Source organism: Lontra canadensis, unplaced genomic scaffold, assembly GCF_010015895.1.
Source record: "Lontra canadensis isolate GAN:19392208 unplaced genomic scaffold, GSC_riverotter_1.0 scaffold43, whole genome shotgun sequence".
NCBI lineage: Eukaryota > Metazoa > Chordata > Mammalia > Carnivora > Mustelidae > Lontra > Lontra canadensis.
In genome coordinates, this window is record NW_022631037.1 from 10,242,771 (window position 1) to 10,267,749 (window position 24,979).

Genomic DNA, 24,979 nt, shown 5'->3' on the forward strand with positions numbered 1-24,979 from the left:
ATAAGATCATGGCAGGCCTGTCACTTGTCCCCACCCCGTTTAGCACCTACGTTTAGCACGTAGCAGTCACTCAGTGTGGAGTAATAAAGGGGCTTTAGAGCCAGACTGCCTACTTGCTAGCTCTGTGTTCTTGGACAAGCTCCTTGATGTCCCTGACCCACACTTTTCTCACTTGTAAGTGAAGGTCATAAGGCCTCTCCCACAGGCCACTGTAAGGTTTAACTGAGAGTGTGCATTTAAACTACTCACTACAGGGCCCTCCGTAAGGTGTAGAATCTTCCCAATTAGTTCTCAAAATCATGCTAGGGCTGGGGAGATACACTCTGTACCCATTTTACAGATGAAAAAACTGAGGTCTACAGAAGAGGAGGATATAAAGTCACCTGACTAGCAAGAAGTACAATTTAAACCCGGTTCTCCCAATTCCAAGGCCAGGACTCCTGTGCCCTGTCTTCTGGACCATGTCTGAGCTTGGCTGTAGTTTGCCCTAGACAGGAGAAGAACTAGGGAAGATGCCTGTGGGGGCGGTTATTCTCCGGGCTCCCTGCCTGTCCCAGGGGACACAGCCTCTTCATGCCCCCTCTACATGGTCACTCCTTATGATTGAAACATCCTCTGGGCAGCCTCTCTTTTGCTCTCAGGGGCCCAAACACCAGCTTTCTTCCACTCTCTCCAACCCCCCCCCCAGAAAGTCCCCAGTTCAGTCCACTCCATGAACATTTATGGAGCACTTATGATAATACCAAGCTGATCACTGTGTCTTCTGGGCTCACGAGGAAGCAGGCACTGAGATGGGGTTAGGAGTGCAAAGTGTTTACTGCCTGGAGGAGCGGGGGTGTGATAGGGCCTAGGAAAGATGAAGGGGGAGGAAGTGGGACTGGGCTGGGAGAGCCTCAGACTGTGTTGCATATCTCACAGAGTGGTAGACCTCTGGGGCAAAGAACGTTCATTAGAGGCTGTCTGCTAACTCTGCTCCTTGCAGGTGAACAGGGAGTTCAAGATCTTGAAGAAAGCAACCTGGAGCTTTGTGAAATATGGAGGAAAATAAGAAACATTCTCTCTTGCCCTCTGGGTGCTCAGAGTCCACTCTAGAGCTAAAGACAAACACTCATGAAACTCAAGGCAAGAGCCCAGCTTCTGGAAAGCCTTTTAGCTTTGGGAGATTGCATAACTTGTGAGTAGAGTAGGCAGGTTGGGAGCAAGACAGAGGCCTGAGGGCCACTCAGGGAGGGTTCTGCGGAGACTAAAGGACAATGGAGGAAGAGGGTGGGAGAGGTGCTTGGTTAGGTAGGTACACTGCCTGGCTGGGCTCTGCTGCCATCCCCTGAGTGACCTTGAACAGGTCCCATCCACTTTCTGGGCTTCTGTCTCACCATCTGTTTCATGAAGGTGTCAGACCAGATCAGAGTGCTTAACCTTTGGAAAAATCTAAGCAAAGCTAGGAAGTTTCTCCCCTGATATGTGCATTTAGATTTTTAAAAAAATTATTATGGTAAAATACATGTAACATTCACCATTTTACTAAATGCAATTCAGAGGTGTTTAGTGCACTCACAAGGCTGTACAACCATCACGACTATCTAGTTCTGGAACTTTTTCATCATTGTACAAACCAAGCAGTCACTCCCCATTGCCATCTCACCTGGGCTGCAGGCAACCACTGATCTTTCTTTATTGATTTGCCTGTATTCTGGATGTTTCCTGTAAGTGGAATCACATACTGTCAGGCCTCTTGTGTACGCCTGCTTTCACTCAGCTCGTGTCCAGCCTCATGCATGTCATGGAACCTGTTGGTGCTCTAGTCCTTTCTACGGCCGTATAATATTCCCCAGTGCGGTTCTACCACATTCTCTTTATCCACCATTTGGTTTTGTGCATGATTTTGCCTTCAATTCCAGGGACTCCCTTGAGTTCAGTCCTGTGTCTCTGGGGGAAGCTAAGGTCAGTCTGCCTACGATACAGAGCTGGGTCATCTCAAAGTGGATTTCCAACTTTAACATATGTGCTCAGGGGGTAGTGATTAATCACAAGCTGGGAACAGCAGAATGTGTATCAGGGAAGCCTTCCTGGGGGAGGTTTCATTGGAAGTGGGCTACTGAAGGTAAGAAGGCAATAGGTCAGGTGGCAGGCCCTCCTTGTGTCCCCACAGCAGGAGCTGAGGCCCCAATAGGAGAAAGCTCTGGGGGTGGAGGGCAGGGCAGGGACCAGCATCATTTAGCTGGAGCAGTGTCCCTACCCCCCAACCCCCTGCCTCCCCCCTCCAGCAACCTTCTGGAGCCCAGGGAAGAAGGGGTGGCTGGGTCGACAGAGGCCACAACCTCAATTACGGCCTTATGTCTCAGTTTATTTCCACCCAGCCAGGTGCCGGGCATGTCGTCAGCCACTCTTTGCAGAGGCTTAATAGCCTCCCGAAATAGACACTGTGTTTCCTTCACAGGATGCACCATCCCCTCCCAGGGACAGCCACCCTCCCAAGGCCCAAGGCTGGAGCAGCCTGTTCTTCAGCCTCTCCCATCTTGCTGCCCACCTTCACCTCGGGCTGTCTCCCCGAGGTCAAGCCGCTGCTTCCACCTCGCCTCCACGGACACACCTGGCTCACTCTCCACATCTGGCTCACTCCCCTCACATCTGGCCACAGGCCTCTGAAACAACAAATCACACTCCTGGCCTCCTCACCAGAACGTGGCTCAGCCAGCACTCGGTGGCCATCTTAGATTCTTCTGGGCCCTGAAGTCAGGCCCCAGCTGGACTCTATTCCCAGAAGGGACTGACTTCAGTCTCAGGGATGGTGTGAAGACTCCCGACACCGCCCCCAGGCTCGAACTGCCCTTCCTCTCCCTGGAGAAGGACTCAAGGGGAGACTTTTAGGCTACACAGAGTAGGGGTGAGGAGCAAGGGGAGCTCTGGAGTAAACCACAGATTAGCATCTCAACATTGTCCTTCCTAAACCACCCCTCTCCTCTCTGGAGTGGGGACAGCACTGGCCCCTGAGTCGCTGTCACCCTCTGTCGTCTCATCCTGTTTCGCTATCCTCAGAATCCTTATCCCATCCTACTGTTGGCCTGCTCCCACCGAAGCATGAGGGCCTGGGGAGTGGGCCGCTTGCCAGTCAGACTCGCGGCTGGATCCCAGTTCCTGGAATAGTGTCTGGCACTTGGAAGCCATTGACAATGGGTGGGGGTGGGGGGAAGCCTGGAGACGCCCCAGTAGGTTCCTGGTAGCTGCCTTCCAGTATCTGTGGGGCAGGGAGGGAACCTGGCCCCCTGGGCAGCAGCACACAAAGGCAAAACCATAAACCACAGTGACATGCCCAGAAGGTTTGCTGTAAGACTTTTCTAAAAACCAGAGCTTGCCTCTGGTGTGGAAATCGCTGGGACCATCTGTCTGGACCGCTATCAGGGACATCCCCGAGGTGAGTGGACATCAAGGTCTGGGGCTCTGTGCTGAGGTTGGAGGTTCTCTGCCAGTTCCTTCCCTCTCTCGCGCCCTCCCTCCTTGCTCTGGTCAGGAGAAGGCTGATTGCTGAGGGGAGGATGAGGGCTGAGGGAGCGGGCTCCCCTTGAGGGCTTCCTCCACTAGATTGGGGGAGGCGGCTATCTGAGGAATTGCCTCAGGCCACCAGTGAGAACTTTGTTCTAGTGGCACATGGCCTGGACCAAGGAGAGAAGATGCTGATGAAAGGCTCTGGGCCTGACTCTCTCTCTGGCTGTGTGACTCAGGCACTGGGTCTCCCCTCCTCGGCTTCCCTTACAGAATGGGCTCCATGCTGCCTGCCTTTCTCTACTTCCCAGGATCAGTGCAAGGCAAAAAACAAAAGTAAGCTGTGTGTCAGTCCTCTGAAAACTGCAGAGGAAAGGGATTGTGGTCAAGGCCCAGAGCACTCCATTCCACTAATTTCTCTCTTAGACTGTGCGGTAGGCAGAGGGATAGCTCCCCAAAGATTTCCACATCCTCATCGCCAGAAGCTGTGAGTTGGTTACCTCAACACAGCAAAAAGGGGCTTCACAGATGTGATCTGCAGAGGGGGGAGAGAAGGGGAGTTTCCCCTGAATTATCCCACGGACCCAGTGTAATCACTGGGTCCTTGTAAGAGAGAGGCAGGGGGGGTCAGAGTCAGAGAAGGAGATGATGGCAGGAGGTAGAGTCAGAGCGATGTGGCCATGAGCCAAAAAATGCCACAGGCTTTAGTCGCTAGAAAAATCAAGATGCCACTTTTTCCTAGAGCCCCAGGGGGAACAGCTCTGTGGACACCTGGATTTTAGCCATTTCTGACTTGTGACCTATGGCACTGTAAGATACAAAGTTTGTGTTGTTTTGGGCCTCCAAGTTTGTGGTGGTGTGTTACGGCAGCTGTAGAAGATTCGTATAGATGGGGCCGTATAGACGCTGCCTCAAATTTGATTCTGTAACACTTTTTCTACATTCCTCCTCGGTCAATGAAAACTTGTGTCATTCCCAAGTTAGTTCATGACTCCCATGTTATCAGTAAGTGAATCACGGCTTATTGTTCTTGAGTTCCATTTTAGCAGAGCATCCAAATTCCACACAACCAAGTTCAAATCCCAGCTCAATAATTTTCTGGCTGGGGAACTTTGAGCTAGGTCACTCAACCTCTCGGAGCCTGTCTGTTCTGTGGCAAAAATAGGGAGTTGTAAGAATTAAATAGGATTCCATTTGAAAACTCTTTCCCAGGTAATAAGGGTCATGTTCAAGGTTGCTAGAGAAATTACAGAAAGCCCTGTTAAGTTAGAATTTCAGATAAGACAAATATATACAGGGCACCTGGGTGGCTCAGTCTGTTAAGCATCTGCCTTTGGCTGAGGTCATGATCCTGGGGTCCTGGGATTGAGTCCTGCATCAGGCTCTCTGCTCAGCAGGGAGTCTGCTTCTCCTTCTGCCCCTCACCCCACTCGTGCCCCTCCCCTCTCTCAAGTAAATAAATAAAATCTTAAAAAACACAGATATATACATATGCTTTTTAGTATAAGTATGTGTCATGCAATATTTGGAACATACAGTAAAAATGTATTGTCTGATCTGAATTTCAAATGTAACTGAGTGTATTTTTATTTGCTAAATCTGGCAACCTTAGTCTTGTCCCAGGTCACACAGCTCATAAGCAATAGAGTGAAAGGTCTGGCCTTGAGCAGATGGGCCCAGTCACACAGCAGCCTTGGACTCACGACTCAATGGAGGCTTCAAAAACAAAGGCAGCCTAAGCCTTGGAAGCCCAAGGCTCACATCTTTAAAATATCTACAGTGGTCATGAAAATCAAATTTTATTTTTCTTTTAAGTAATCTCCATACCCAAGAGTGGGGTTTGAACTCACGACCCTGAGACCAAGAGTCACATGCTGTACTGACTGAGCCAGCCAGCACACCACGAAAATCAGATTTTAAAACACCACACAAATAAATGTTTATATCTATTATATGTATGCATAACATATGTATAAAGTATATAAAATTGAAACAGTACGAAAATGGAAGAAACTGTATGTTAAGAAGGGTTTTTTTTTTTTTTTTCTTTTTAAGATTTATTTATTCGGGGTGCCTGGGTGGCTCAGTGGGTTAAGCCTCTGCCTTCAGCTCAGGTCATGAACTCAGGGTCCTCGGATCAAGCCCCGCATCAGGCACTCTGCTCAGCGGGGAGCCTGCTTCCCCCTCTCTCTCTCTGCCTGCCTCTCTGCCTACTTGTGATCTCTGTCTGTCAAACAAATAAATAAAATCTTACAAAAAAAAAAAAAAAGAAGATGAGTGTTTGCTAGGGATGGAGGGTGGGGGGTGGGGGGTTGAAGAGTGTCTGCTAATGGATATGGGTTTCTTTCCAGGGTGACAGAAATGTTCTGGAACTAGATAGTGGTGATGGTTGCATAACCTTATGAGTATAGTAAAACCCACTGAATTGTACACTTTAAATGGTGAATTTTAATTTTTTTTTTTTTTTTTTGGATTTTATTTTTCCTTGGGGCACCTGGGTAGCTCAGTCAGTTAAGTATCCAACTCTTGATTTCAGCTCGGGTCATGATCTCAGGGTTGTGAGATTAAGCCGAGTCTGGCCCCATGCTCAGTGGGGAGTCTGCTTGAGATTCTCTCTCCCTCTGCCTCTCCATCCCTGCTCTTCCTCTTTCTCAAATAAATAAATAAATCTAAAAAAATAAAAAAGATTTTGGGGGCATCTGGGTGGCTCAGTCTGTTAAGCATCTGCCTTTGGCTCAGGACATGATCCTGGGATCCTGGGATGGAGCCCTACATCAGGCTCCCTGCTCAGCAGGGAGTCTGCTTCTCCCTCTCCTTCTGCCCCTCCCCACTTGTGCTTGCTCCCTTGCTCACGTGCTCTCTTTTTCAAGTAAATAAATCTTTTTTTAAAAAAGAAAGATTTACTTTTCTTTGAGTCATCTCTATGCCCAATGTGGGGCCGGATCTCACAACCCTGAGATTAAGAGTCACACGCTCCACTGACTGAGCCAGCCAGGCGCCCCTTAATGGTGAATTCTATGTTATTTGAAGTGTCATGTGAATTTTGTCTCAATTTAAAACAAGAAGTACAGTTGAAGTTCTTAGAAGGCTACCAAGGCCACGGTGAGCCCTCAGGGAGGTTAGTTGCCATTTAGCTTAAACTCTGTGGGATTTGTAGAGCGGTCCAGATTGAGTTGATAGAAAAAAAATTCCTAAAAGGCATGTGACCTTTAGAGATTGAATTCACATACTTAATATATGTTAAACATTTCTTGGGGCATCTGGGTGGCTCAGTCAATTAAGCATCTGACTCTTGATTTTGACTCAAGTCTTAATCTCAGGGTCCCAGGATTGAGCCTGGTGTCAGGCTCCCCACTCAGCAGGAAGTCTGCTCAGCGCCCCCCCTCCCCATCCCCCCTGCTTTGCCCTTCCCCCTGCTCATGGGCTCTCGCTCTCTCTCTTAAATGAATAAATAAATCTTTTTAAAAAAATATTTATTTGACAGAGATCACAAGTAGGCAGAGAGACAGGCAGAGAGAGGGGGGAAGCAGGCTCCCCACTGAGCAGAGAGCCCAATGCAGGGCTCAATCCCAGGACCCTGAGATCAGGACCTGAGCTGAAGGCAGAGGCTTAACCCATTGAGCCACCCAGGAACCCCCTCATCTACTTTCTATCTCTATGGACATAACTATTCTGGACATTTCATGTATATGAAGTCATATAGTATGTGGCCTTGTGTGTCTGGTTTCCTTCACTTAGCGTTTTATCCAGGTACATCCATGTACATCCAGGTACATCCAAGCTGGGGGGTGTGTGAGTAGGATTGTTGAATTGTCCCCGGAACCTGCAGACCTTGTTCAAGATTAGGGTTGCCTGCTGGACAGTTTGCATCACTCATTTGTATTGTTCATGAATTGCTGGTGGTGGGGGACCCAGAGGAGGGGTATTTGCCTCTTCAGTGATCTAAAGCAACCTCCAGGAGCCCAGACCTTGCTTGTCCCCCACTGGTCCTCAGAAAGGCATTTGGCCTCTCCCTGGGGGCTTGATCACAATAAGAAAGGTCATCAAAGAAAGGGAGGCCTGTATAAGTTGGTCAGGTTCAAGGGCAGACCTCTTCTACTGGAAGAAAAAGAAACATTATTCATTTGCTTTAGCTTATGTTACTTTGGTTCTCTGTCACATACATGTGAACCTAAACTTCATAGACATGCGTGCTGAAACTGTGGAGTATACAGGAAGACCTGCAAACGTTACTTTCTATGCTGTGGGAATGCTTGTACGGTTAGTGCTTTTTACAATAAGAATATATTCGTGTGTTATTTGTATACACATGGGTTTCGGAGCCCTGGAGAATGCAAACTGAGTACCAGTCCCGCCACTTCCCACCTAGGGGACCTGGGGTAGTCGGTTACCTCTCCGAGCCTGTTCTCGCATCTATAAAATGGGCATGATAATAATAGAACTTATCTCACTGGGTTGGTGTGGGGCTTAAATGAGCTAATGCAGATAGAATTCTTGGCATGGCTCTTGGCTCACAGCTATGACTACACTACATAACGCCACCACATAGGCCCTGTTGGTGGCAGAACCAATGAGAAAAACCCAGGACATGCTGTTGAGTAAAAAAACAGCTTGCAAAATTGGCACATGAATATGGTCCCTTTGGTGAGAAACTATTTTTATTTCTGCATCTCTATGTATACGAATGCATCGAGAGACGCCTGGAGGGATGGTTGTCCAAATGTTAGTAGTGGGAACTTCTGGGGAGTAGAATTTCTGCTTTCTTCTCCATGGTTCGAAAAGAGCATTATGATTTTTTGAGCTGGAAAATAGAAAAAGAGACATCTTCTGGAAAACTCTAATAGTTCACACCAAGAATCATTTGCGCCTTCCCGCACTTTGACCCAAACTCTCTCCTTCTTGGGAACTGACCGGAGGAAAGAACTGAAATGAAGAAAGAAGCTAAATCCATAAAAGCACGTTGCCAGAGCATGATTTATAGTGGAGAAAAACGGGTAACCGCTTAAGTGACTTCCATCAGGGTAATAATTATGAAATGATTCACCCACTGGAACATCGCGCAACAGTTAAAATGAGACAGGACAGCCATGTAACAACATCGAATGAAGCTTCTGACCCAGGGAAAGGCCAAAGGGGCAGATGCAAAATGAGATCTGTGCTGGAGCCCAACTGGGCAAAAAGCTTGCATTCATTTGCCTTGCAAGGGAACACAGGCCAGTAAAAACCACTGAATGTGTTAGGACCACTGATGGGTGGGGAGTTTTTATTCTTTTTCATTTAGAATTCTAATGTTTCCATAATGTTGTTTGTGTAATAATTTTTTTTTAAGCGGCTTTAAAAATCCCCTTAGAGAAAAGAAAGGGAAGACAGGGAGAGGAAGATGGGAGGGGCTGTGCATAAGAGAAATCGGATGGAATCTAGAATACAGGGCAACAGTTCCTGCTCAGCCTTCCACCTGGGTGGTCCCAGAGGTTGTGCCCACTTGGCTCCCTGACTTGAGAGGGATCAGATGGACAGAAGAGTTGCCAAAGTTAGGAAGGCAGGCCATTAGCTGACTGGGTTGAGGACTCTTTGGCTTGGGACCATCTGGAAAAGTCAATCATGCTTGCTACTGACAAAATTACAGAGAAATGAGCACTAGTGAGCCAGCCAGAGGGGAAATCCAGGCAAACTTCCTGGTGGGTATTTTGGCACTGCAGAGCTCAAGGATGTGCATATCCTCAGAGTCAGTAATCCCACTTCTTAGGACTCATCCTAAACCTAAGGAAATGGTCAAGCCAGTGCGTACAAATATTTACCTAAGACGTCCATCACAGAGCTTATAAAAATAACACTTAAACGCTCAGGTCCACCAAAAAGGAACTGGAAAACCAAATTTTGGCATGCCCACGCAGTGGTACGCTATGGACACAGATCTGACGCGAAGAGATGCTCACCACATATTAGGTACGAGAAAGCTCCATGGCAAGACCTAGATGCTCTCATTTTTGGAAGACTGTATGTGTAAACATGCTCATTTGCATGTAAGAATTCCTACAGACGCCCACTGGAATCCTGACGGTCATCCATCTTTCAATGGTGGGATTACAGATTGTGTCAGCCGGGGCGGTCTCAATTACACTGCAGTGACACCCTGAAAACCTACCGGTTTCCAACAACAAAATGGTGATTTCTCACTCCTGCTTCTATCTGTTGTGATCGGCACCCATATTCACTCTGGGACCCAGACTGACAGTCTCTACCCGAACGTGGCAGGCCTCTGTGGCAGAGGAAGGAGACAGCGCCACCCACACCCCAACCCCTCCCCGGGCCCCTACAGCAGTTCAAGGCCACTGTCACAGTCCCCCTAACCGGGTCCAACAGGGCAGGCAGATCCTCTCCCATGGGTCCTCAGGGAGCAGCACTCAAGGAGGGCTAGTAGACATTTTGAACAATTAACGCAATCTACCACCCAAGTTATTCCCCCCTTGTCTTAGCACCTTTGGGCTGCTGTAACAAAAGTAACACAACCTGGGTGTGTTCAAGAATAACTATTTACTTCTCAGTTCCGGAGGCAGGGGAAGTCCAAGATCAAGGTGCAGGCAGATTTTGGGTCCTCGGAGGGTCCACATCCTGGTTTGCAGATGTCTGCATCTTCTCAGGTGGTGGAGTGAGTCGGGGAGTCCTCTGGGGCCTCTTTTAGAAAAACTAAGGCTCCACCCTCATGACCTAGTCACCGCCCAAAGGTCCCACCTCCTAATACTGTCCCCTTGGGGACTCTGTTTCCAGGTATGAATTCCTGGGGGCTAGGAGCCAAAAACACAGACTTTACAGCAATCCTACTATTTCAAGTCCTTTTCTTTGCAGCATGTAGTCCTGTCCCAGGAAGGGGATGGCCTCACTGTTGGTGCCTCTTCAGGAGGGAAAACAGACACCTCAAGTCCAGCTACGTGGTACCGGGCAGACACAGCAGCTTCAAGCCTGAGGGACAGAGGCCAGAAAGCGGTCAGAAATCTGCCTAATTTAAGAGACAGGTTAACCGACCTGTTATGAAACTACGATGTAGCAGAAAGTTCTGGATGTCCAGAAGCATTACACCATGGTGTGCTACTTTCTCCTCACACGACTTGAGTCAAGAATCTCTCTGAATGTCCCCATGTGTAAGATGAAAATTAAAAATAGCTGCCCCGCGGGGGTGCCCGGGTGGCTCAGTCAGTTAAGCGTCCACCTTCGGCTTAGGTCATGGTCCCAGGGTCCTGGGATCAAGCCCCGCATCCAGCCCCACATCGGGCTCCCAGCTCATCGGGGAGCCTGCTTCTCCCTCTGCCTCTGCCTGCCGCTCCCCCTGTTTCTGTTTGCTTTCTCCTTCTCTCTTTCTCTCTGGGTCAAATACATTAAAAAAAAAAAAACTAACTAAAATAAATAAATAAATAAATAAATAAATAAATAAATAAAATAAAATAGCTGTTCTGGGCCGCCTGGCTGATTCAGTCAGTAGAACATGTGGCTCTCGATCTTGTGGTCTCGAGGTCGAGCCCCATGTTGGGTATAGAGCCTACTTAAAAAAAATAACTAAAATAGAATAAAATACTATAAAATAAAATCGCTGTTCCGCCCACTGCACACTGCCCGGTTGGGTATGGGGACAACTCAGTTTAAGGCTTAAACTGATAACACGCTCTTAGAGCCCGTGGAAGGTTTGGTCCCTCGGTTTGTAACCATACACTCAGACATACTCTACTTCCCCAACTCCTCTCATCACTTCGTCCCCAAAGTGGCTTCTTGTCCCCCTTTCATTTGTTCCTGTGCTCTCAGCCTGCTGGGTGGGAAGATGACAACCAGAGCCTCACTAGGGCAGAGGAGAACCCCCCCTGATGGATGAACCATGGAAGGCCCAAGACAAAGACAGGGGTACCCCGCTCCACCAAATCATGTCAGAAAGGAGCCATGTTCCCCTCGCTTCTCCTAACGTCATCCCCTCAGGATGGAAGGGGGAAATGTCAGCACTTCCCAAACTGGCCCACATGTAAAAGCTAGCGGCCAGGGTGCCTGGGGGCCTCACTGGGTTAAGCCTCTGCCTTCGGCTCAGGTCATGATCCCAGGGTGCTGGCTGGGATCGAGCCCCTTATCGGGCTCTCTGCTCAGCAGGGAGCCCGCTTCCCTACCCTCCTGCCTGCCTCTCTAGCCCCCTGCCTGCCTCTCTGCCTACTTGTGATCTCTGTCAAATAAATAAGTAAAATTAAAAAAAAAATAAACAAAAATAATAATAAAAGCTAGCAGCCTTAGGCTCTACTTGCCAGAGATTCTGACTAGGATGCTGAGAGTGGGAGGAGGCCCAGTCACAGAAGGTGATCCATGCCGCCCCCACTGGGCTCTGGCTCCTGTCTAAGCCCTCTGCACCTGCCTCTGGAGGTGCCCCAGCAGGGAGGGCCCAGACATCTCAAGTAGCACGAGCCCTGGCAGCTGGAAGAAACCCGAGTGTGCCTAGGTTATCTGATGGGGCATCTGCCCCAGCCCGTGCTCACTTCTTGGGTATCAAGCTCATGGGAAGGCTCGGGAAGAAAGGTGTCCGTCCCCCCCTCCCTCCCAGGAGCACAGCTCACCCTTCCAGCTGCCCCAGGGCCAGAGGGAGAGGTAAACACACACACACACACACACAAAAAACCAAAAAAAAACCGAAGGCACCCTTTCTAGCTCCCGGCCCTTCAAAACCAAACTCCCAGCAGGCTTAGCTTGCCCGCCCATCTTTACCGATAACCTTGGGCTTTATCTCTCGACCCATTTATCAACACCAGCAGTGAGTTCCTCGAGGGCTGGGTGGGTCTTATTCCTCTCTGCACGCCCCGCCCCTAGCCGAGCACACCATTAGTGCTTGCTGAATATTTCATGAATGAAGGAGAGCTAGTAACACTAACCACCTTACCGCAGGGTCAGAGAAGGACTGATACTCACACCCGCTAGGTGCCCAGGAAATGCACGTGCTCCCACATCTGAGGGGATGCAGGGAACCCCATCCTTAGTCATCTGGCCAGAGGCTGCGCTGAGCATGCTTCGATGAGCACCTGTACTAAATTATGTTTGACATCCAGGACCCTTTGATATGCTAAGGTAAGAAAGTTACAGAACCTCTTCACAGAAAAATGCCCTCTTCCTCTCTTTCTCTCTCTCTCCCCCCCTTACCCCCTGTCTCTCTCACATACACATACACCCTGCATACAATTTCTAGGTTAAGAGTTTCAGCCCTTTGGGCACCTGAGTGGCTCAGTGGGTTAAAGCCTCTGCCTTCAGCTCAGGTCATGATCTCAGGGTCCTGGGATCGAGTCCCGCATAGGGAGGGAGCCTGCTTCCCCCTCCTTCTCGGAGTGCCTACTTGTGATCTCTCTGTCAAATAAATAAATAAAATCTTTAAAAAAAAAAAAAAAGAGTTTCAGCCCTTAAAAAAAAAAAAAAGAAAGAAATGGGGAAAGCTCTTTTTTAATGGATGAATGGCAGTTACAAATGTGGACAAGGTGTTAGAGTCAGGAACGCACGTTCTGCACCTCCCGGTGTAGTCACTGATTTCCGCAAGGATCAGTAGGGAATGCTGACATCGTTGCCGCAGTGACTGTTAGGGAACAGGGCATTCATTTGGTCTCAAGGTATCACCCTACTGTTAATCTATTCATTTCCAAGAAAAATGTACTTGGATGACGGGCAGGTTGGCCATCCACCCCCTTCGTCACGTGATCAAAATCAGCATTATTGAGAGTGGGCTGACCTGCCATATTGTGTACCTTGAGCTACACAGTATCTGTGTGTACCTCCTGCCAGACTGTTTTACCTAAACCCAATTATTAGCAAACAGATAACACCCAGAATGTGGGACATTCTGTAAGACAAGTGACTTCAACTCAGAAAAATTTACTGTCATAAAAATAAACAAAAAGGAAGGAGGCTTTTTCAAAAGAAACCAAACATATGTGATGGCCATAAGTAAAGCATAAAATGTTCCTGGAGTCTGTGGCCTTCCCCCCACCTCCACCCCTCCCCCCACCCTCTGCCCTGGCCAAGGAACTTGATGGTGTTTTGGAGACATTTGGGGGAAATAACAAAAAGGACCACGCGTCACTGCATGAATGGACCCTTTCTCAGGTTGACAGCAGGGCTGTGGTCATGCAGGAGAATGTTCTTTTTCTTAAGAGATACAAGCTGAAATGTTTGATGTCTATACCTTTCTTTCAAAGGATGCAGCAAAGAAAAAGAAAGAGTGAGCGAGCTGGCTATTCAGAGGTAAAGTAAATGTGGCCAGAACTTAGCAGTCAGTAACTCTACAGGCTCAGCATAACGTCTGGAAACATGGCTCTTTTCTCTTTTTACAGGTCGGAGATGTCCTTGGTGACATTCCGAATGCTTGCTCTTTCCAGACTGTACAGACACCCCGCAGCGAAGGCTATGCGCTTTACATTGAACTGTGCTTTTAACTTTTCTGTAGGCTTGGAATCTTTCAAAATGGAATGTACAGTGGGGGAAGGAATCTCGGCCCTGGACGAAGGCTCAGCCCCCCAAAGCAGGATTCTACCCTCCAGGGAAGAAGGCTGGACAAAGAAGACCAAGGTCAAGGCGGGCTCACTGAATTTGTTAGGCTGTTTAAATAAAACCAGGCAAATGTTTCTGTAGGTAAAAGGCCAGGGGAAAATTACCAGGCTCTGGGTGTTCCTGAATTCTTTCTTCTCTCCTCCCCTTTCCCTGCTTAACTCCCTCCCACCTTCACTCTCTAGAGGGAAGGGGTGTAGAGGGGAGGGAAGTGGGGGGTCGCAGGAAGGTCCTGAGGCTCTGGCACCCCAGACATAACATGGTTGCCCAAAGAGAAAGGGTAAGGCCTGCTCTGATCTTTCCTACTGTCCTCAGAGTCTGGCAGGCCGCTGTACTGGATGTAGGCACGGGCCCCCCAGCACACGCCAGGGGGACCTCTATGCCCTGCCCTATGTTGTAGGGACTAGAAGCCTGAGAGCTAGAGTTCTCAGAATCTCTTGCCAGCCAGGATTTGCTTTAGAGCCCACTAGCGAGAGGCACTTGCAGAATCCATTACTCCTTCTCTGGTGGTGGTGGGTGGACCTGATACCAGTTCCCAAACCAGAAATGTCCTCCCATGCACCTTGCTGTAGCCATGCCCCTGGGGATGCCAAGTCTGGGCACTGAGACTTGGCATCCCCAGGTGCATGTGAAGAGCCAGTGAAGAGCGTCAGTCCTGCCCCCAAAGCCCACCTGGCATGGTCCTGTGACACAGGAATGTCTGGTCATCCTCCTTGCACAGGGGAGGGAGTCCTCTGCGCCCAGGCTTCTTGGAGTCGAGGCAGGAGGGTCAGCAGCAGACAGTCTAGCACAGCCAGACCCTCCCAGGAACACCGAAGACCCCTGGAAAAGCAAGAGGCCTGGGTGTGACTGCTTCATCTTACCAATTTCAATCCTCGCCCTCCAGCAGTATGAAGCCCCCAGCCACCAACACTCCCCATCCGTCCTTTTCTCTCCTGGGCCCGTGGATCTGTAGTCAGGGCTCCCTGGGCCTCCTGGTTCCTGCCCCCACCCCCATGACACACCTGTGATCCAGCAGCAACAGGCCCTGCACCAGCAGCACCTTCACCTCCTGGCTTGCTCCAAACACGTCCCAGAGGCTCAGCTCGGGCTCAAACTGCCCCCAGTGCTGGGAAACCAGAAGGGGGAGGGGTGCAGAGACCATGGCGGGGAGCTGGCCAGGCTACTCTGGTCCCCCGTCTGGGGGTCTGCACAGGGATTTCTGCAATGACTCATGCCATCTAGAGTGGGGGGGAGGGGCCGCGGCCCTAGTCCAGGGTCCTCACCATGGCCCCACCCTGCCCAGCGTTTCTGCCCATCAGGCCCTGGCTGGGCCAAGGCCAACCTCCAGCTGCCCGGCCCAGAGAACTAGGTTTGCATCTGCGGTGCCTGTGGGCGTGCACAGAAGGGAGAGGGATTCTGCAAGACCTAGGAGAAGGAAGTGGTGTGCCACAGCCCCCCACCACTGCCTTACCTGGTGAGTGATCCCCACGTCCGTACGTAGCCCCATGGCCAAAACTTCCTCTAGCCTGGGAGAACAACCATCAGCGTGTCTTGTAGAGGAGACATAGGCCTCCCCCATACTTAAACACACATATAAGGACATGCGGGATGGGAAGGGAGGGGGGAAGGGCAAGGCAGGACGGCTCTGGGGGTGCAGGCCCCCCTCAGATGCTCACAGCTCCAGCTGGCCCAGGGGGACGCGCCTTCGGGTGCCATGTCCAAACCGCATCACCTCTTTCATCCAGTTATCCGGCTCCAGGGTCTGGATCCGAGCCTCCCGGGTGTGACTCCCGGCCCCCTGGGGCGCAAATCGCCCATGGGCCCCTGGCAACATTAAGCAACCCCATTTCAGTAGCCACAAAATGCTGGGTGCTCGCCAGCTCAGAGTTGAATCAGTGGTTCTCAAGATGTGGTCCCTGGACATGTATCATCTAATATGCTAGACATGTAAATTACTCCAACCAAGCCCGCCCAATCAGAAATGGCCATGCGGCCCAGCGATCCACGTTTTAACAGGCCCTCCCGGTAATTCTGATAAACGTGCTAACAACTGAGAACCACAGTGCCAGGCGCTACATCCAGCATCTCAAAATATGTATTCAATGGCTCTACAAAATTTGTGTTATTCGTTGCTGCACTTTATGCAGAAGGAAAGAGAGGCTCAGAGAGGTTAATAAGTGGCCCAAGACCACACTGCCGTGACATTCCGCTCCTGAATCATCCCTTCTCTGGTTCACCGTTCAAGTTCACGGGGGACTCACCGGGCCCAATGCCAAGGTACTGACCACACTGCCAGTAAGTCCAATTGTGAGTACTGAGCGCCCCCTGCGGGGAGGGAGGGAATAGTCCATTCAGAGTGAAGAAGGTGGGCCCCTTTCTGCTAAGGTAAGGGCCACCTGGATAGAAGGTCCTAGCTGAGGCCTGGAGAGCAGCCAGCAGAAACCACCCTCCCCAGAGGGCCACAGTTCTCCAGTCCCGGCTTAGCCTGCCTGTTTCCCAGCACTTACATTCCGGGCGAAGTTGGAGACCTCATACTGGCGGAAGCCGGCCTCCCGGAGCATGGCCCGTCCCTCCTGGTACATTGCAGCAGCGAGCTCGGGGTCAGGGGCAGGAAGGGTGCCCCGCTGCACGTGGGTGAAGAGTGCAGTGCCCCGCTCCAGGCTCAGCTGGTAGAGGGAGATGTGGTCGTCGCAGCAGCCCAGCAGCGTCCGCAGCTGCCCAAGCCACGGCCCCACCTGCTGGGCGGGCAGCCCCAGCATCAGGTCCACAGATACACGGCCAGGGAAGAGGCGCCGCGCCTCTGCCAGTGTCTGCAGAGCATCGTGGGCCGAGTGCATCCGCCCCAGCAGCTGGAGCTCGGTGTCATCCAGGGACTGAAGAAAGAGGGTCGGGTATAAGCACAGAGGCCAGCTCAGAGTCAGACAGGAACATGTGACCGACCTTACTGAGGACAGATACACAGGACGCAGCAGGGAGCCAGAAGGCCATGGTCAAGCCATGACCAAGGGTTACGCTTCACTGTGCGCAAAGTGGTTTTTTTTTTTTTTTAAGATTTTATTTATTTAATTGACAGAGATCACATAGTAGGCAGAGAGGCAGGCAGAGAGAGGGGGGAAGCAGGCTCCCTGCTGAGCAGAGAGCCCGATGCGGGGCGCGATCCCAGGACCCTGGGATTGCGACCCCAGGACCCTGGGATCGCGACCCGAGCCGAAGGCAGCAGCTTAACCCACTGAGCCACCCAGGTGCCCCCGCAAAGCGTTTTTAAACAACATGTAATGTATCCTGATAATCCTCCGACATTAGCTCTACTTTATAGATTAAAAAAAAACTAAGCTTTAGATGTGTTAGGGGTGCTTGGGTGGCTCAGCCAGTTAAGCGTCTGCCTTGGGCTCAGGTCCTGATCCCAGGGTCCTGGGATCCACCCCCTCCTCCGCTCATGCTCTCTTGTGTGCTCGCTCTCTCCTTCTCTCTCAAATAAATAAAGTCTTAAAAAAAAAAAATGCCAAGTAACTTGTCCAAGGTCACACAAAGACCTCGGATTTAGGACTGTCTGACTCCAAAGCCAAGAGTGTTTTTAAGTTTTTCCTTTTTGAAAAATACTTTAAACCTCCAGAAAAACTGAAAGACCAGTACCATAAACACCTTCATTTAGATTCAGCGAGTAACATTTCGCCACATTTGCTTTGTCTCTAAATATACTCGGATGTGATTACAACGTTGAATCATTTGGCAGTAAGTGATCGGCTAGCACTGACCAAAAGAATTTTCCGGGATGACAGAGATGTCCTCTGTCTGCACTATACAATACAGCAGACACTAACCACATGTGGCTATTTAATTTTAAGTTAGCTAAATTTTAATAACCATATTCCAAGTGCTTGCTGACATGTGGTCAGTGGCTACTGTACAGGTCACTGCAGATATAGAACATTGTAGTAGAATATGCGAGCCACTGACCACATGCTAGTGAGCACTTGCAATGTGGCGGCTTTCATGTAATTAACTTAAACACCGTACCCCTGTACCCCTAAATACTCAAGTGCGCATTTCCTAAGAACAAGGACACTCTCTTACATAACCACAGTCCGATTATAGAGTTCAGGAAACGTAACACTGACACGACACCATTATCTAATACAGAGTCATATTCAAAGCTGTCCCAATAATGCCCACTGTAGTAACTTCCCTTTGCCACCCGAATCCAGGATCCAACTGGGTCACACACTGCAGTTAGCTCTCATTGTTCCTTTTATCTCTTTGCGTCTAGATACTCACCCTTTGTCTTTCATGACATGACATTTTTGAAGAACACAGGCCAGTTTTTAAAACGTCTCTTAGTAAGTTCTAGAGACTTACTGTACAACACTGTGCTTAAAGTTATTAATACCATACAGTACACTAAAAAATTTGTTTAGAGGGTAGATTGATCTCAAGTTATCTGTTTTTACCATAAAAAAGTCTTTTTAAGAAAAAAGTTTATTTACTTAAGTAATCTCTACTGTGGGGCCCGAACTCATGACCCTGAGACCAAGAGTCACATACCCCACTGACTGAGTCAGTAAGGCGCTCCCAAAAAAGTCTTTTCATTTAGATTTTCCTGATGGTTCCTCACAATTAGATTTAAGATATGCATTTGGGGGCCAGAATAGCTTAGAAATTATGTGTCCTTTTCAGCATATCCCATCAGGACAAAGCCCTGACCCCAAACTCTATGGTAAGTGGTAGATGTATCAGAAGAGTAGACAACACTGGATATGGAAATACCAGGAGTCAACCTGAAACGAATGTTTCTCCTCTACTTAAAAACCTTCAACAAGTCCCTTATCATCACTAGGCAAAAACCCAAATTCCCTAATATGATGCTCAAGGCTTTTGGGCCCTACCCTGCTGCCTTGCCTCCAGCCTCTCCAGTTACAGAATGACTCCTAGCTCCCCAGAACATGCAAGACTCTTCCATATCCTGTGTCTTTTCCTCCCACACCCTCTCGTGGAAGTCCTCCTCCTCATTCAAAGATCACCTCCTCCAGGAAGGTGTCCAGGATTTCACCAGACTGAGATGCCCTTCAGGGCTGTACTCTGAAAGCCTTTTGTTGAGACTCCCTTTATCGGAAGCCTTTTCCATGCTGCAATGATCTGATGACCAGCCTGCCTTCTCCTGTGTCTCCAATCATGCAACAAAAAATTTTGAGTGTCTGTTATGTGCCAGGCACTATGGTGGGTACTTGGAATACTGTGATTTAAAAAAAAAAAAAAAAAAAAGCATGCATGATCCCAGCCTCATAGAGCCTGTGGTCTAGCACAGCAGCAATTAAGCAGTGATAAGTGTCACCATTCACTTTCCCGTGCCTCCTGGGCCCTAGCACCTAGAGGAGCTCCATTAATCTTTGCCCAGTTAATGAATGTGACCAGAGGAGAGACAGCACTGCAGGTGTGGGTGTCCTGGGATGCAGTGGGTGAGATGGATTACCTGAAGCCCGATGGACAACCTGTTGACCCCTGCGGCCCCAAAAGCAGCCAGCCTGGAGCCTGGGGCGGAAGTGGGGTTGGCCTCCAGTGTGACTTCGGAGTCTGCAGGCAGGTGAGCTGCCTGGTCCACAGCCTCCAGGACAGCGGCCACTGTGCTGGGACTGACCAGACTGGGGGTTCCCCCACCAAAGAACACAGATTCCACCCTGGGTAAAGAGGAGGAAGAAGATGAGACCTGAGGGAGTCCTCGGGGATGCCAGCACCGGTCCTAGCTACTCCCTTCAAACAACTTTCAAGACCCTGCCTACAGCCCCAGTACCGACCTCTGCACCCCGCTGAGTCGCAGCAGCGTCCGAGCCTCGGTCACCAGACAGCTCCGCATGGCTGCCTCCTCCACGCCGCGGGGGATGTATTTGTTGAAATTGCAGTAACTGCAGCGCTTCTCACAGTACGGCCACTGGGGGACAGGAGTGGATGAGCTGGGCGAGGGGTGACCCCAGGGGCCCTGGTTCCTTGTAGGGTTCCGTCGCACACATCCCTATCCCAAAGTCATCAACAGCGGCTGCACCATCTAAGCCACCTAACTCCCCAAGGCAGGTGGGACAGGGAATATTATGCCCACTTCATTAGGAGAAAACTGAGGCTCAGAGGGGAAATCACTCGGTTAAGGTCACGGAACTGGTGAGCACCAAAGGCTTCAGGTCTCTGATCCAGGGCACTTTCTTGCCAGGGCACCGCGTCCCGTCCCAGACCTCGTGAGTCTGGGTGGCTTCCCTGCACCGCCGGCCGCCACGTGGGCTCTAGCCCGCCGCCCCCGCCCCACTCACGTGCACGTAAAGCGCAGCGCGCGAGACCGGGGGCCCACGACTCGGGGATCCTCTCGCGTATTCTGCGTAGCGGCGCCTCTGGGCCATTTTGGCCGCGGCTCTGCAGCCGCGGGCCCCGGCCCCGGGGAGCGCCATGGCGCCCATTGTGGCGGGGAGAGGCGGGTGCGCCGGGACATCCGGCCGACACGCGCCCGGGTCTCACGGGAGTGCGCCGAGCCGGGCCCGCTGGGCCGCCCCGGCGGAAGGAAGAGCGGCTGGGTGACCGCGGGCCTCGCGTCCGGAGACGTCCCGGCAGGGCCTGGGGCCTCGCTGCTGCGGCGCCACCTGCCGGTCACGGACGCGCTCTCCGCAGCCGCGTGTCCGTCTTTTTCCAGGGCGGGGACGGGGCTCAGCCGCGGTCCTTTTTTCACCCTCTCCGAGGGCGAGTTCCTCGACCCACCCAGGAATTCTGAGTCCGTTCAATCAGTTCCTTCACATTTTATGTGCCTGGCTCAGGGCTGGGCACTGGGGAACATCCAGATGCACAAAACCGGGTCGCAGTACAGGTGCTTAAGACAGGAGGGAGCCAAACCAGTAAGAGACAAAGGGCGACAGATGCTAATTAGGTATCTGCTGGATACCAGGGCCGTGGAGTCAGTGGGGGAAGGAGAGGGGTTGGATGCTGAAGGTGCAGAAATTCCCAGGGGCAGCTGGCTTGGCCAGGAGAGTAAGCTTTTATCTCCTGGATCAGCCCAACCTGGCCACCGATTGGGAGAGTAGAAGGTGGTGTATGTAGGAAAGAGGCGGTGCAGGTGGAAGGCTGCAGAAGCAAGCACCTGAAGAAATTTGATAAAGTGGAAAGATAATGGGCTTTGGAGCCAGACACCTGGGTTCTAATTCCAGCTGTGCAGCCTTGGGTAAGAATCTGAACCTCTCTGAGTTTCTAGTTTCATTATCTGTGATATGGGGCTAGTGCCTACTTGGTAGGGTTGTTGGGAAAATTTCAAGAGAAGATGCATATGAAAACATCTAGCACAGCGCCAGGCACTGGAAGGATCCTGAACTTCCACTGATTTTCTGAAAAGTAAATAGGAGGGGCGCCTGGGTGGCTCAGTCATTAAGCGCCTGCCTTCAGCTCAGGTCCTGATCCCTGGATCCAGTCCTGCATCTGGCTCCCTATCCAGCGGGAAGCCTGCTTCTCCCTCTCCCACTCCCCCTGCTTGTGTTCCCTCCTTTGCTCTCTGTCAAATAAATAAAATCTTAAAAAAAAAAAAAAAAGTAAAGAGGAGGCTGCTGCTGGAGGGGGCAGAAACACTGGGAGGTGAGTACAGAAAGCAGCAGGAAAGTTTTGGCCTCTGTGAGCTGGAAACCGATGCTCCTTTAGGAACCCAGCTGTTTTGTTTCTTGGGTCAAGCTCCAGCATGCTGGATCTGACCTCGCATCAAGGAAGCCCCAGGCTCATCTATTTAAAAAAGATGGGTTGTTTTGGGGGTAGGTAGGGGAATAACAGAATGTGGGATGATAACTAAAGGTTATGGAGTTTCTTTTTAAGGTGATGAAGATGTTTAAAGTGGACTTTGGGAAACAAATGTAACATTGTGTGTCAACTGTACTTCAATGGAAAACAATTGATTTGGGGGATGATTCCACATATCTACAAATACACTAAAAACCTACATTGAGTAAGATACTTTAAATGAGTGAATTGGATAGTATATGCAATATTATCTTAATAAAGCATTTATTGGGGCACCTGGGTGGCTCAGTGGGTTAAAGCCTCTGCCTTCAGCTAGGGTCATGATCCCAGGGTCCTGAGATGGAACCCCCGCATTGGACTCTCTGCTCAGCGGGGGGCCTGCTTCCCTCTCCCCCGCCTGCCTCTCTGCTTACTTGTGATCTCTGTCAAACAAATAAATAAAATCTTTAAAAAAAAGAAAAAAATAAAGCATTTATTATTTTTTTAAGATTTTATTTATTTGAAAGAGAGGCAGTGAGAAAGAGAGAGAGAGAGCGCACAAGTTGAGGGAACCAGAGAAGCAGACTCGCCGCTGAGCAGGAAGCCCAACATGGGGCTCCATCCCGGAACCCCAGATCATGACCTAAGCCAAAGGCAGATGCTTAACTGACTGAGCCACCCAGGCGCCCCAGCTTTTATTGTTTTAAAAGGAATACTTCTTGCTGGACCAATTGGACAATGTGAAAAAGCAATGAGTATACCTTAAAAAAAAAAATCAGGTCGGTATTTCAAAGGGATTGAATGAGCATTAAATTAAGTCGATAATGCACGCTAGAGTACTTAGCACCATCGTGACAAGGAATGGGAGGTCTGAAAGTACCTCCTCCCTTCTCCAGCTCATAGCAGCTGCCAAGACAGCACGCCAGCAAGAGACCAAGAACCAAAGAAAACACAGAAACTCTTTATGTCAAATCACAAAGACAGTCGGGAATGTGGGGGAAGGGCAGGGAGGGCCTGGGAGGACCCCCCCAGTCCCTTATTCACAGGTTTAGATGTTGTTCCATCTGCTCTCGAAGTTTGAATTTCTGGATCTAAAGGAAAAAGCACAGAGTGAGAGCCAGGCTGGGGCCTCTGCCAGCAACAGTGACCAGCTGGCTTGGTTTGCCTGAGACTGAGGAGCTTTTAGGGTAAAGCCAGGAAAGACTGGGACAAACAAGGATGAGCTACTTGGTCACTCTACTGCCAACCTCTGGGCAGACTCTTTTGCCCACCGCTGAGGGAGGCATTGGTGGGACCATCTAGGCCTTCTGGGAACCTAGGACCCCAGGCCCCCCCTGCCCCTCTCTGGTCCCTTTACATACCTTTCCTGAGACGGTGAGGGGGAAGTTTGTGACAAACACGACATAGCGGGGAATTTTGAAGTGGGAGATCTGCAGACCAGAGGGAGATAGAGCGTGAGGCTGGGTGAGGTCATGGGTTTAGGGAGATGGGGTGCAGGGGAAGACTGGGACTGTGGGACCAAGGGCTGGCTGGCTGGCAGGGAGAGAGGGTTGAATAATGAAGCAACATCAGCTTGGGGCTGGTTGAGGCTCCCACCTTCCCTTTGCAGAAAGCCTTGATCTCCTCCTCTGTGGTCTTCTCCCCCTTCTTCAGGCGAATGCAGGCACAGATTTCCTCCCCCATCCGGTAGTCCTTCACTCCCACCACCTTCCCCCACCAGAGACAGAGATTAGAAATTGCCACACCCATCCCTAGTTCCTGCTCCTGAGGGCTCACCTGGGCTCACCTGGGCTGGGTGTCTCACCTGTACTTCCTGCACCTGCGGGTGTGTGTGAAAGAAGTCCTCGAGCTCTGCGGGGTAGATGTTCTCACCGCCCCGGATGATCATATCCTTGGAGCGGCCCACGATCTTGCAGAAGCCCTGCTTGTCCATCACGGCGATGTCTCTGCGAGGAAGCCCAGGAATGGCCTCTCACCTCTGCATCCTCTAACTGGGTCGCTTCCCTACTCGTCAAACATTTATTGAGCACCTACTGTGTATCTCGCACTGCTCTAGAGTCTGGGGGATATAGCATGAACATGACATTCCGTATATACGCTTTTCATGGCAGGCTTTTTTTTTTTTAATCATTTTTTTTTTTTTTTAATCATTTGGGTCTCAGTTCAAACATGTCCACCTTACAGAGGCTTTCTCTGATCCCCCTCCCTGCCAGTCTCAGAGAAGCGCCCCTCTCCACCACTGCCGCTTTCTTTCCTCTGACCCTGTTTTACTGTCCTCGTGGTATTTAGACATGTGGAGAGTAAGAGCAGACCCTCATCATCTTGCCTCCCCTTGGACGGCCAGCATCCCGAACAGCGCTAGCCCTGGGAGGCGCCTGAGAAGAAATTGTTCTGCGGACAGATCAGTGAGTCTTGGCTTAGATTTTGCGGACACGGTTTTCCCTGTTTTAGTTTCATGTTTCCAGCTCAGCCTCGGACTTCGTCCCCTCCCTGCCCGCCCAGCCCCAGCCTCACTGCAGCCCCGAGCTGCCTCCTCACCCTGTCCGGTACCACTTGTCCTGTCCGATTATCTCCTCGGTCTTCTGGGGCTCGCCCCAGTAGCCCAGCATGACGCAGTACCCTCGGATCCATAGCTCTCCGGGAGTGTTCAGCTCCATCAGCGTCCTCGTCTTCACGTTCACGATCTGGGCCTGGGACCGAGCAGCCTCAGGCTGGGGCCTCCTGCCACTTCACCTTGGGGAGTGGGGGAGCCCTCGGGGACGGGTTTGCCTTTCCACTCCCATATCCCCCGGCTCTGCCCATCCCAATCCAGGGAAGGGAGACAAAGATGGGAGTGGATCCACCGCCAGCCAGACACCTGGATGGGGCTGGAAGAAGGGCCCAGGCGAGGAGGTCCTAGGCAAGCAGAGGGGGCCTGTGGAGGGCCAGGTCAGCTGAAGAATTACAAACTGTGCAGAAGAGAAGGGAGTCTCCTCTTATTTCCCTTTAAGCAGCAAATAAAGAAGCCAAAGAGGTGGTGTGGCCGGGCCATGTGAACAGGAGGAGACAGAGAGGCAGAGTCTGAGAGCCCTAGTAGAGAAAGGAGCCACAACCAATGTGCAAGAAAAGCCTAGTCTGTGTGCCTCGGGGTCTGCATCTGAGAAATGGGGAGAACTCCGCCTGCCCCTGTCTGTCCTGCAGGTGGGCATCCCAGTGAGTGGCAGTGAAGCAGTCAGGCCCCTGGGAAGGGGCTGATGTC

General features: G+C 50.7%; 2 protein-coding genes across 4 annotated transcripts in view; both read right to left on the reverse strand.

Annotated features, from left to right (window-relative positions):
* Positions 1-9,995: 9,995 nt before the first annotated feature.
* On the reverse strand, positions 9,996-20,544 carry RSAD1 (radical S-adenosyl methionine domain containing 1). Of its 3 annotated transcripts, XM_032872112.1 has the most exons (10): positions 20,307-20,537; positions 19,803-19,936; positions 19,481-19,685; positions 16,521-16,886; positions 16,275-16,338; positions 15,690-15,837; positions 15,485-15,539; positions 15,036-15,139; positions 14,704-14,853; positions 9,996-10,440 (listed from the first exon to the last, which is right to left on the reverse strand). In XM_032872112.1, the coding sequence occupies exons 1-9, from the start codon at positions 20,448-20,450 to the stop codon at positions 14,736-14,738; spliced, it is 1,338 nt and encodes a 445-aa protein (XP_032728003.1). In that variant the 5' UTR covers positions 20,451-20,537; the 3' UTR covers positions 9,996-10,440; positions 14,704-14,735. The 3 variants fall into 3 exon arrangements, 2 of the variants coding, with proteins under 2 accessions (XP_032728003.1, XP_032728004.1); XR_004384330.1 differs by lacking the exon at positions 9,996-10,440 and having other exon boundaries at positions 14,738-14,853; positions 15,746-15,837; positions 20,307-20,541; XM_032872113.1 differs by lacking the exons at positions 9,996-10,440; positions 14,704-14,853 and having other exon boundaries at positions 15,042-15,539; positions 15,746-15,837; positions 20,307-20,544.
* A 2,138-nt stretch (positions 20,545-22,682) lies between these two features.
* ACSF2 (acyl-CoA synthetase family member 2) overlaps positions 22,683-24,979 on the reverse strand; it is a 44,093-nt gene continuing 41,796 nt past the window's right edge. Inside the window, 5 exon segments of the mRNA XM_032871805.1 lie at positions 22,683-22,832; positions 23,103-23,171; positions 23,338-23,448; positions 23,546-23,687; positions 24,280-24,431. Of these exon segments, the coding sequence (XP_032727696.1) occupies positions 22,782-22,832; positions 23,103-23,171; positions 23,338-23,448; positions 23,546-23,687; positions 24,280-24,431 (525 nt within the window). The 3' untranslated portion in view covers positions 22,683-22,781.